Source organism: Gymnoscopelus braueri (assembly GCF_963280865.1).
Source record: "Gymnoscopelus braueri genome assembly, chromosome: 8".
Taxonomy (NCBI): domain Eukaryota; kingdom Metazoa; phylum Chordata; class Actinopteri; order Myctophiformes; family Myctophidae; genus Gymnoscopelus; species Gymnoscopelus braueri.
This window is the reverse complement of record NC_137609.1, coordinates 26,168,778-26,181,277: the sequence shown is the minus strand read 5'-3', so window position 1 is coordinate 26,181,277 and position 12,500 is coordinate 26,168,778. Positions and strand designations below refer to the sequence as shown.

The window sequence follows — 12,500 nt, the reverse complement described above, 5'->3', positions numbered from 1 at the left end:
TCAAAGGTAAGGGCCAGTGGTGGACAGTCCTGCTACATTTTAAACATTTCTAGGATTCTAGGAAGGCACTCTTGGGACCCAAACGTACAAAAAATATATTATGAATTAAGGACTTGAGCCATATTTCAACGCAACGCGTTCTGAGCTTGCAGATCGGCTATTTTCAATATTTAGAACATTTCTGTCAATTTGATAAAATTCACTTCATAATTTGTACTTTTGAATACTTGAGTATTTACTTGAGTAGTTTATACTTTGTCCACCACTGGGTAAGGGCCATGGGGACATGGAGCTTGGAGCATAGACTGAGGCCGAAAAAGATGGAGGTGGAGAGATCTGTGTTTTATCATAAGGTGGAGGTAGATGTAGATTTTTATTTTTAAGATGGATTAATATTTTAGCGCATTGCTGCATTTTGTTTTGCCGTGAGTGGGGTAAGAATGGCTGTGATGCAGGTTGCAGAGGTGTTTAAAGGTGTTTGTGTATGCGTACGAGCGCCTGTGTGTGTGTGAGTGTGTCTCTGATTTAATTAGATGAATAATAATGAGGCCTAGATTAAATCCCCCAGATGTCTCAGCTGTAGTATCCCCCCACCCACCCACCCCGGCCTCCATTACTATGGCAACAGAATGACTTCCTCCTGCCAATTGGACTCTAACCAGAACAGCTATTATGGGCTGCTGGGAGGGGCCGAGTAGAGGGGGCCCGCTGGCCAATGACCTTCTCTCTCTCTCTTTCTCTCTCTCTCTCGCTCTCTCTCAGCGTTGCTCCAGAGGGCCACAGCGCCACTCTTTTCTTCCACGCTGTCTTGCGCTCCCAATATCACTCTGACCTCTCCCCACTCTTCCTCCCTTCTCCCCAACAGTGCCACCCTTGATCCAGCCGTTCGATATCCCCTCTACCTCGGTGGGGAAGCTCATGTACATCGCCTGCGTGGTGTCATCTGGGGACATGCCCATACGCATCACCTGGCACAAAGACGGCCAGCTCATCGTGCCGGGCTCCGCCTCCGGCGTCGGGATCGAGACCAAAGAGTTCATGAGCTCCCTGCAGATCTCCAAGGTGACGCTGAAGCACAATGGGAACTACACCTGCATCGCGAGCAATGCCGCGGCAACCGTCAGCTGGGAGAGGCAGTTGATTGTCACCGGTGAGGGAATGGAGGGGAGGTGGATGACATGGCGATGCAGTCGGATATAGAGACCAAGTTTAGCTTAGGTGCAGGGGGTACAATGAAAGCTAAGACTGAAGGGTGAAAGTGACAAATGTTCACAATCATATTTTATGGTTATTATATATGCTCATGCACACAGTATGAGTATGCCTATACTGTAGGTGGCATGTTCCAGTTAAGATGTACTTACAGACTGTACAACATGACAGTTAATACAAATTATCTGTAACATTGACAAAATCCCCCCTTGTCTTTTAATACATTTAGATCCATATTCAAATGTTTGATGCTGCGTGCCTTCTCTGGACACAGGGATATCCATCAATGGCTTTATATTGTGCCAGCGCTTGACATTTTTAAACCTAAAGACTTATACTAGCTACTTAACTTGGTTACAGCTAAAAGATCCTTACCTCATGATTATTTCTCTCCAGTGCCACCACGTTTTACAGTGCAGCCCAACAATCAGGATGGAATTTACGGCAAGGCCGGGGTCCTCAACTGCTCTGTGGAGGGATACCCACCCCCAAAGGTCATGTGGAAGCACGCCAAAGGTAAAATAAGCTATACAGCGTTTCAGTAACACAAACGGGCAACATGACATAAGGAAGAGATCACGAAGGTGCATTTTACCAATGGTCCAGACAGTGTGACAGTACCATGTAAAACTGTAGCGCTAAGGCCGCTGTGTATGTTTGTTTTTCTGGTCCCACAGGTGTGGGAAACCCTCAACAGTACCACCCGGTTCCTCTGACCGGCCGCATCCAAATCATGTCCAACGGCTCCCTGCTGATCCGCCACGTTCTGGAGGATGACCGGGGCTACTACCTCTGTCAGGCGTCCAACGGCGTGGGATCGGACATAAGCAAGAGCATGATCCTCACCGTCAAGAGTAAGTGTCAACTCATCTCCTGCACTGCTACCTCTGGAGCGCAACACATTCTCTCACAGGTTTCTCCGGCAAGAAAAAGCTGGGCTTTTGCTGGGGAAACAGCTTTGCACACACAGACACACACAGACACACAGACACACACACACACACACACACACACACACACACACACACACACACACACACACACACACACACACACACACACACACACACACACACACACACACACACACACTCTCTCTCTCCTGTATCTTTCACACTGCCGGGTATCTTCATCATTGATTGATTTGTTCCGGCAGCCTGTCCGCACACTCCAGAATGTTTGTTTTGTGGTCGGGGGGTTGCAAAGGGGGGTTTGATGAATTAGTGATGGAAACAAAACCACAGGAACCCCCCGGATCAATAATCTACGTCTGAACAGAAGAGGGAGGAGAGTGAGAGTGAGTCAAGTCGGGAGGAGTAATAGAAGAGGAGGGGAAAGCAAGAGCGGCCGACGGGGGCTTGAAGCGTGAAATGGAAATGGAGAGTGTGTGTGTGTGTGGGGGGGGGGGGGGGGGGGGGGCCTGAAATGTCTGTAATATATTCCCACTTTCTAATATAAAATTCCCTCCTCTCATTACTCCAAATCATATGATTCACCTCACTGAAATGTGTGTGTGTGTGTATGTGTGTGTGTGTGTGTGTGTGTGTGTGTGTGTGTGTGTGTGTGTGTGTGTGTGTGTGTGTGTGTGTGTGTGTGTGTGTGTGTGTGTGTGTGTGTGTGTGTTCTGTGCGTGCTCTTCCGCTCAGTTCCCGCCATGATCACCAGCCACCCCAACACCACCATGGCAAAGAAGGGCCAGACCAAAGAACTGAACTGCACGGCGAGGGGAGAGCAGCCCATCATCATCCGCTGGGAGAGGGGCGACACAGTCATCGACGCCGAGAGGAATCCCCGTTACTCCATCACCATCAACAAGAAGGGAGACGAAGTTATCTCCACTCTCAAGGTCAGCTCCAATCACTTACCTTGTTATCTAGTTTGCATTTTCACTTCCATTTGGACTCATTGATCCTTTAGTTAGATAGATGATGCTATTGTAATTTACATAGATCAAGGGTTCCCAAACTTTTCAGGCCGCGACCCCAAAATAATCCTATTTGAACTGGGGACCCCCCACCCTGACAAGCACTTGGAATTGTAGGCATTACTTTTAGTTTGACTCTTTTCCACAGATAAATATTGTGAAAATAGCCAAACTACAAGCTCACAATCCCTCGCACTGGGAGGTGTTGTGAGCTTGTAGATCAGCTATGTAGATCAACCATGTTTGCCTCTTTCGTACGTAATGTTTGACAATTTGGCCAATTTGGTATTAAAAAACATTGTTTTCACTTTAGAAATGTGTAGACACCCTGTATACACTTATACTGTATGTTGGTTTGTTTACTGCACGTTGAGTGAGAAAACAATGTTGCACATAAAGCTAAACATCTGGGTACCCCCCAAAATAATTTGGGGACCCCCAACCCCCAATTTGGGAACCACTGATTTAGATAATAGATGCTGAGTATGTTTACTAGATGCTACAGTAAGTGCAGTATGTTTACTAGATGCTAGGTATGTACATTACATGTTATTTAGAGAGATGTCTACTTATTAGTTATCCTAGTGTGACTGTGGTGGACAGACGATAGCAGGATTCTTGAATTAACAAGATCTAGTATTTTCCAGTGCGTTACAGAATCATACAGTCATGCTGCTCGCCATGCTGTGGTATAAACCGATGAAGTTGAAACTGTATATGCTACGCAGAATAAACTGCATACAGGGGAGAGCAGATTTGTATTGTCCAGACATTGGCTCTGAGTGTGTGTGAGGATGGCTGATTTATCCTGTGTGCATCGAGATGCACAGCAGGTGTATAGTCACACCTAGCTCTGAGTCTAATTAGTTTGGCTCAGGCCAGGTGTGACTTCAGCCATCACCCACCCTACACATTTGTAGCACATACTTAATTGCTTTAGGACAACTCATGAATTGAATGAAAATAGTTTTAATGAATAAAACAAATGAGCAATAGATTTAGCTATTTGATTTGGTGATGAATGGATCTGCCTTTAGGTACTCTGATGGAGCACTCTCCCAGGTATCTCCCCTACCAAATAGGGGCCTTCTGAATCCCCCCATACACACTGTACAGTACATACAATCAGGTCCAAAACAACAGGTGGTGGCTGAGGAGGTGGAAGGGCAGCATTAGAGGGATGTAAGAGAGTGGTGACAACAGCAGTCCAAAATGCTTGATCGATTTACGGAGACACATGATTTACGGAGTTTCATGTTTAAGTGATTCTGATGTGATGATCATATCGATATATGTCTTACCTTCTATTCTTCTGCAACTCTACTGCACTGCTAGTGTTTGCTGCTAACTTCTTGGAACTATATTCCACGATCAGGAAATCCTGTTAAGAAATTGGTTAATTGGAGTGAAAAATAAATTCCTTGATTTAAATGGGGTGCTCTATTAGTGAAGTGTGTATATGACTGGTTGAGGGTAGAAGAATGTTGCTGAAACCGACCTGTGGTCAGCTGCCAGTAACTGCAAACAGTTTCTTGACTGAACTTGCTCTGCACAATCTATGCACAATGCTCATTTGACCACTTATGGTAACTGACTGGATAAGAGCGTCTGCTAGTAAGTACATCAGTTATGAATTGGACAACATCAGCACACCAGACCAAAATATAGAAACCCTTGCCCCCTGACACAGATATAAATATAAACAAGTCAATGTGGTTTGCGTGCGTGCGCGCGTGTACACACTGTAGACTTCATACCAGATATTGACCATTGCCTGACTGTTGTGTTTGTATCCCCAGCTGAACCCAGCTGAACGTGGAGATTCTGTCTTCTTTTCATGCCATGCTATCAACTCCTATGGAGAGGGTCGAGGGCTCATCCAGCTCACTGTGCAAGGTATCTCTACAGCATACGCATGCATGCACGCACACACGCACTCACCCGCGCACACAAGTGCGCGCACACACAAGTGCGCGCACACACACACACACACACACACACACACACACACACACACACATGTTTGTACATTGATGTCGAAGATGATGTCAATTATTTACAAAACAGTGGATAATACGAACTACCTAACCTCTTTTATCTAATCTCCTACCTCTACACCTGGCACACACACACACACACACACACACACACACACACACACACACACACACACACACACACACACACACACACACACACACACACACACACACACACACACACACACACACACACACACACACACACACACACACACACACATACAGAACCCCCAGATCCCCCTGAGCTGGAGGTGCGAGAGGTGAAGGACAGGAGCATGAACCTGCGCTGGATCCAAAGGTTTGATGGCAACAGCATCATCACCAGCTACGATATCGAGTACAAGAACAAGTCAGGTAGGAATGAATTCTATGACAGCTTCACAAGGATTAAAACAAGAATAAGAATAAGAATGCTACAGGTTATGCTGCTCCAAGTTGCATGGCAATCCGTCCATTCGATATTTTGTATGCAAGTGGACATTTGGGCCTAAGAGATCCACTAGAAGAAAGGCCATGGGGTCACAAAATGTGTAGGGCGCATTCTCTGAGGAGCATGAAGTCACACAGCAAAATCCATGGCAATCCAGCTAGTAGTTTTTTAGATATATTGGGACCAAAGTCTTGGACAGACGGACAGACAGACGGACAGATATTGTCACCCTTAGAGCCTTGCCACTAGTGGGGCTAAAAATATATAAATGATTTTAATCATTTGTGTTCAGGTCACAAATTGCTTTCAGGTAGCTAATGTCTCCCCGTTATGTTGGACTGTTCAACAGACACCTGGGATCACATGTACACGACCAGGAACATATCGCCCACTAACAACCAGGCCAACATCGTAGAGCTCCACCCGGCCTGTGTTTACAGCATACGCATGTACTCCTTCAACAAGATCGGCCGCAGCCTGCCCAGCAAGGAGCTCACTATCAGCACGGAAGAAGCACGTGAGTAACTCGTGTTTGCTTCTGAAATCACTATTCTCGTCCGCCCGGCTCCCGCTTTCTTTTTCGTTTGTTTGTTTGTTTGCTTTTTGTTTTTTTGGGATGGACCAGCTCTATAAACATTGATAGTAACATGGTGTTTGTCATATTGTTGCTCTTACAGAACCAGATGGTCCCCCTATGGAGGTGATCCTAACGCCCATGACATCTCAGAGCATTCGGGTCACATGGAGGGTAAGCGCTGTTTTGCTATTTCCTTATAGCAAGAAAACATTAACTGACGGTGTTCTAACTTAGATATTTTTTACACCAAAATAATGTGTTTTATTGTGCGCCCCGCAGGCCCCTAAGAAGGAACTGCAGAATGGTGTGATCAGGGGCTATCAGATCGGCTACAGAGAGAATGGACCGGGAAGCAATGGCCAGTACAGCATTGTGGAAATGAAAGCTACCGGGGACAGTGAAGTATACACCCTGGACAACCTGAAGAAGTTTGCCCAGTACGGGGTTGTGGTCCAGGCCTTCAACAGAGCAGGGACTGGGCCTTCCAGCACAGAGATCAACGCCACCACACTGGAAGATGGTACGAGAGCCAGAGAAGACAAGGAGGAAGGATAGGAGACATGCAGTAGGGAGACAAAGAGTGGGGAGAGACATACAGGACAGGAGGGTGTTAGTGGAGGGTGGGAGTAAATGAGAGAACATGGAACCCAGGGCTGGGCTGGGACAAAAAATCAGGCCGGGAGTCATACACCCTTCCAGGCCACCCTACCCACATACTGCATGAACACTTATTAACGCGCCCGCACTCACACACATGCCTTGGGCGTGCACACACACATGACAGCCTGACAGTGCTTCAGACCATAACAATAGTCAATTTTGTCTAAGATGTTTCCTGTTAAAAAGAAACTAAAAAACATACCACACACTGTAGGCCTACAGTAGTAGTCACTACAACACTCACTTCTATATACTGTGTATGTCACAGGAGCAATCCATATGAATTCAACAGTTACAGCATTATTCCTATTCCACATGGGCTAAGTAATCATTATTCCATATATACCAACATTGGAACCAGAGGGCAGAAAGAGAGATATTACTGTAAAAACATTTGTGTTAATTTAACTCTCAGAGAGAGAAAAACGGTGGCACATTTTGTTGATTCTTCAAAAGGAATTGTGAGCAAGATGAGGAAACCATGAGTTACATGAGCTAGCATACACCACACACACACACACACACACACACACACACACACACACACACACACACACATACACACACACACACACACACACACACACACACACACACGCACGCACGCGCGCGCGCGCGCGCGTGCGCGCGCACAGCCGCACACACACACACACGCGCACACTCATGTAACACAAAATGGTTGAAATTAATTGCCCCCCCCACACCTTTTATTCTTCTACTTTAATTAGCACCCTCATTAGGCCGGTAGAGAGAGAGAGGAACAAGGTACCCCATTAATGTCTTAATGTCTGCTTGCTCTGCCTCCCCCTCTCTCTCTCCCTCTCTCCCTCTCTCCCCCTCTCTCTCTCCCTCTCTCCCTCTCTCCCTCTCTCTCTCTCTCTCTCTTTCTCTCTCTCTCTCTGCCTGTTTGCTTTCCTTCTCCACCTAACACCATTTCTCAGTATTTTTATGACGTGGCTCTTTAAGAGGCAAAGACGTCTACAAATTGGTCTGTGTTTTTGTCTGTCTGGTGTTCATCTCGCAAACTGCTTGACCCGAACTGCACCACATTTCTTGCACATGCTGCCATGTGTTGTATATATTTTTTAATATTTAACTTGATAAAGGAAGTGAGTGGGTGTCGGATCAGGACAATATGGAGTCACACGTCATAGATACGTCATAGACAATTGATGTCATGTACTGGCTACATGAATTCCAAAATCCATAGGAGCCACACCACAAACTGAAATCACCTGAATCACTCTTTTTAGATTCATGCATGAGCATGTTTAGAAACGTGCAGTTTAAGCCATTTATGTTTTTAATCACAGATGTGTGTTTGTGACACAGTCTGAGACAGTCTGCGACTTCCATAAGGAGTTGGGTCGGGTCAGATCGCGTAGCTTTCTGCGTGTTTATTTATTAATTTCTTTATTCTATTTATTAAGTGCTGCTATTTGTAGTCTTACTTACTGTGCGGTGGACAAACATTCCTGTCCGATGATAATGTAGTTAATGTAGTTGATTGATATTAGATGCCATAGATCCATCTTTTCCATCAAGTGAAAAAATATTTGCCTGTATTTTGTGTATTGAAATCGTAATGGAATGTACGTCTTTGTAGACGAGATCTACTTGGAGCTCTGGCAATTGAATGTGGAAAATGTGTGATTTCGCAGAAAGGCTTAGCGACCTCTCTATTATGCCACAGAACTATACATTTTATAGGTACTACAGACCTATACATTGTGTAGGTCTGTGGCATGTGTGCTGGTACCCTACTGCATCTCCTCCTCCTCTTCCTCTCTCATTCTGTCTATCCCCTGGTGTTCAGAAGACACTCAGGAGTTAACAAAGGGTCCGGTCAGAGATTACTATGTTTAATGTTTTCAACATGGCAGTACATGTTTGCAACAACGAATGGCCATTGCGTCATTGCAATGATCAGTGTTATTTATCACTGACAATATTATCAATTTTAGTGAAAGTAACCCCAGTAACAGTGCATATGTTTTTTTATTAACTATAGGCTCAAACATCACAAAACTCTAATGCAAACCTACACTGTAAAATCTGAGGATCTTACTGTGTAACTATGAAATGTTTGACATGTAGTATCCTGCGGTCTCTCCAGTGCCCAGCGAACCCCCCCAGAACGTGCGCGCCATCTCGGTGACATCGGACGAGGCGGTGATCACGTGGGCTGAGCCTCCGCGGCTGACGCTGCACGGCGTGCTGAAAGGCTACCGCGTGGTGTTCTGGTCCCTCTTCCCTGATGGAGGTGGGTGCTGTGGGGTCCAGGCCCACGGGCCCATGCAGAGTAATTATCATCTCTCTCATTCTAACTAGACTAAACCCATCTACCCATCCTCTGTCTATGTATGCACAAACACTGTGTGTGTGTGTGTGTGTGTGTGTGTGTGTGTGTGTGTGTGTGTGTGTGTGTGTGTGTGTGTGTGTGTGTGCGCGTGCGCGTGCGCGTTTGTATGCGTGTGTATGCATGTCTAATCCCTGTTCAGTAACACTCTTTTGTTCCAACAGTATACCTGTCTGTGTTCCTACCATATATATATATATATATATATATATATATATATATATATATATACACCCTTACCCTTCTTTCTTACTATACTGTAGCACTGTCAATACTGATGATGAGTGAGAATGTTGTCCATGTTGTGGACAACATGCAGTGGACAGAAAAACGGTCTGCACTCTGTGACTCTTGTTCCTCCGTACCCTCATCAGAATGGGGGGAGATGCAGAACATCACCACCACCCGTGAACAGGTGGAGCTGCGCAGCCTGGAGAAGTTCACCAACTACAGTGTCCAGGTGCTGGCCTACACCCAGGCAGGCGACGGAGTCCGCAGCAATGTCCTCTATATACAGACCCGTGAGGACCGTGAGTATTCTCTCTCTTTCTCACACACACACACACACACACACACACACACACACACACACACACACACACACACACACACACACACACACACACACACACACACACACACTCAAACACGCTAAAAATATATATTTCTATCATTCACTCACCCCACGATGTGTTTTTTTTGTTTGGCCTCTGCTTCCTTCAAAAGTATTTTCTTAATTTTTGGGCGGTGAAACCGCCCCTATAAGTGAGGTTTGGATATTTGTACAACAAATCCTGCGCTGTGATTGGCCAAAAATGTACCCCGCCTAACCCTGCACCGTGATTGGCCAATCACAGTCTATTCAGGACTGTGATTGGCCAGTGTCACATGACACATGTGCATAGTCCTATATAAGAAACCATAACTTAAAAAAAACAATAAATTAGTTTGTTTAAAGTTATGGTTTCTTCCATCATAAAGAGTGTTTCAATAAATGTATTTATTTTTTGTACATGATTGGTTGACTCCATTCAGTATTGTGATTAGCTAGCAAGACACCGCCCACTTCACACAGGGTGTGATTTTTTGATTCTTGATTCACATTCACATTCCTTTACGAATGTTACATAAACAAAAATTCTCCTTGTTTTCAACACATCATGGGGAGAGTGAGTAAACAATCAAAATAAAGTATTGTTTGGGTGAACTAACCCTTTAAATAATTTTTTTATGTTCACAAAAGCAACAGACATACGTAAATAAACAGCAACACAACACTACATATTTAGAGTGATGACATCATCACGGAATTTACAGATGACACAACAAGCTTTTACTGCACTGCACACTACAGTATGTGAAGGATAGAGCTGGCAACATCTGTTTCATATATGGCAGCTGCCAATAATAGCCGACTGACTGTATATACAGTACAGTAAGTTTACACACACAATGATGAACACACACACACACACACACACACACACACACACACACACACACACACACACACATATATATATATATATATATATATATATATATATATATATATATATATATATATGTATATGTATATATATATATATATATATATATATATATATATATATATATATATATATATATATATATATATATATATATATATATATATATATATATATACCCACAAGTATACCCACACTGAACAAAACACTCAGCTCAAAAGGATGCAGACATTAAGCACTCAATTTCTTTAATGTATCCCAGTTCAGAAAATTAATAATGAACTCATCCGGAAATAAGAAACACACACACACACACACACACACACACACACACACACACACACACACACACACACACACACACACACACACACACACACACACTGCGTTTATCAGATGTGCTACACAAGGGAAGTGAGGCTAGCAAGAGCGGAGAGATGGAGGGGGTAACAAAGAGAGGGTGTTGGTGGGTTGTATCTCAAGCCCATGACTAAAGCTCATTTGTGTTGGGAAGCTCCATTAGCAGTGGTAATGAGAATTAAGAGGCTTTGGGTGCACGGCTCAGGGCTGAGGCAGGCCTGGAGACACACAGAGAGAGAGAGAGACACACGTGAGGAGACAAGAGGAGGCATAGAGCATCCAGGAGCCAGCCGTCAGCCCAGCCCTGCAGCCACTGGCACAGGGATTAACTCCTCTCGGATTAAGCGAGAATTAATTTTGTGCTTACACCATTGGAGGCGGGATTACAGCCTGATCCGTGTCTCATTCGCTCCCTTTAAAAGAGAAGGAGGGAGGGGCTCAGAGGGCGACAGGGGTGAAGAGAGAGAGCGAGAGATAGAGACAGAGAGAGAGAGAGAGAGAGAGAGAGAGAGAGAGAGAGAGAGAGAGAGAGAGAGAGAGAGAGAGAGAGAGAGAGAGAGAGAGAGAGAGAGAGAGAGAGAGAGAGAGAACAGAACAATCCTTATTCAATTTCTCATAATGATTCTTCTAATTTGATGTATTTTATATTTCTATTGCTATGCAATATTTGATCATATGCCCTATTTAAAAAATAAAAATAAAAAAGTGTTTACATGTGAAGGACTTTTAATTGCATTTGTGTACGAAAATGTGCTACTGAATATACCTTAAATTGATGATGATGATAAATGATAGATATGGTAGATACATGGATTGATTGAGAGCGAGAATAGCGAGAAAGTGGTATATTTGGGCACAAAAATGTATCAAATTTAAAACAAAAGAACACAGACATAATAGTGAGAGATGTTTAAGTGACATACCTAAAACCTCTGCTATGTTACTGTGTTTTACTAGCCTGTTTCTTTGACCTCCTCTCTGCTCTTTGACATAAACTACAGGACAGTACAGTATGTGTTGATGCTGTGGACAGTAGTTGGGTCTGTTCAGTCATAAACTACAGGACAGTACAGTGTGTGTGTATGCTGTGGACAGTAGTTGGGTCTGTTCAGACATAAACTACAGGACAGTACAGTATGTGTGTATGTTGTGTACAGTAGTTGGGTCTGTTCAGACATAAACTACAGGACAGTACAGTATGTGTGTATGTTGTGTAGGCCTACAGTAGTTGGGTCTGTTCAGACATAAACTACAGGACAGTACAGTATGTTCTGGACCCAACTCCAACTACTGTTCAGTGTACAGTAGTTGGGTCTGTTGTTCAGTCAACAGATTTGTGATGTCTTTCCTCCCCCGTCACGCTCACCCCGCTGACCGTCGACCAGACTGTGTGTCTGTCTGGAGGCCCGGGCAGATTTTGGGCACCAGATGGGGCTTAACTCCCCC

The 12,500-nt window shown here is 44.5% G+C and overlaps 1 protein-coding gene across 3 annotated transcripts in view; it reads left to right on the top strand.

Annotated features, from left to right (window-relative positions):
- Positions 1-12,500, top strand: part of LOC308090240 (cell adhesion molecule DSCAML1-like) — a gene marked incomplete at both ends in the record, with an annotated part of 83,221 nt that overhangs the window by 55,961 nt on the left and 14,760 nt on the right. For 2 of the 3 annotated variants that reach the window (XM_080435304.1, XM_080435305.1), the window contains 12 exons: positions 1-6; positions 866-1,150; positions 1,609-1,728; positions 1,890-2,066; positions 2,859-3,058; positions 4,936-5,032; positions 5,404-5,532; positions 5,958-6,125; positions 6,286-6,356; positions 6,465-6,705; positions 8,962-9,147; positions 9,579-9,734. The exon at positions 1-6 is cut by the window's left edge and continues 267 nt beyond it. In XM_080435304.1, coding sequence (XP_080291430.1) covers positions 1-6; positions 866-1,150; positions 1,609-1,728; positions 1,890-2,066; positions 2,859-3,058; positions 4,936-5,032; positions 5,404-5,532; positions 5,958-6,125; positions 6,286-6,356; positions 6,465-6,705; positions 8,962-9,147; positions 9,579-9,734 — 1,836 coding nt within the window. The remainder of the gene's footprint in view (positions 7-865; positions 1,151-1,608; positions 1,729-1,889; positions 2,067-2,858; positions 3,059-4,935; positions 5,033-5,403; positions 5,533-5,957; positions 6,126-6,285; positions 6,357-6,464; positions 6,706-8,961; positions 9,148-9,578; positions 9,735-12,500) is intronic. The other variant, XM_080435306.1, reaches the window with a different exon arrangement.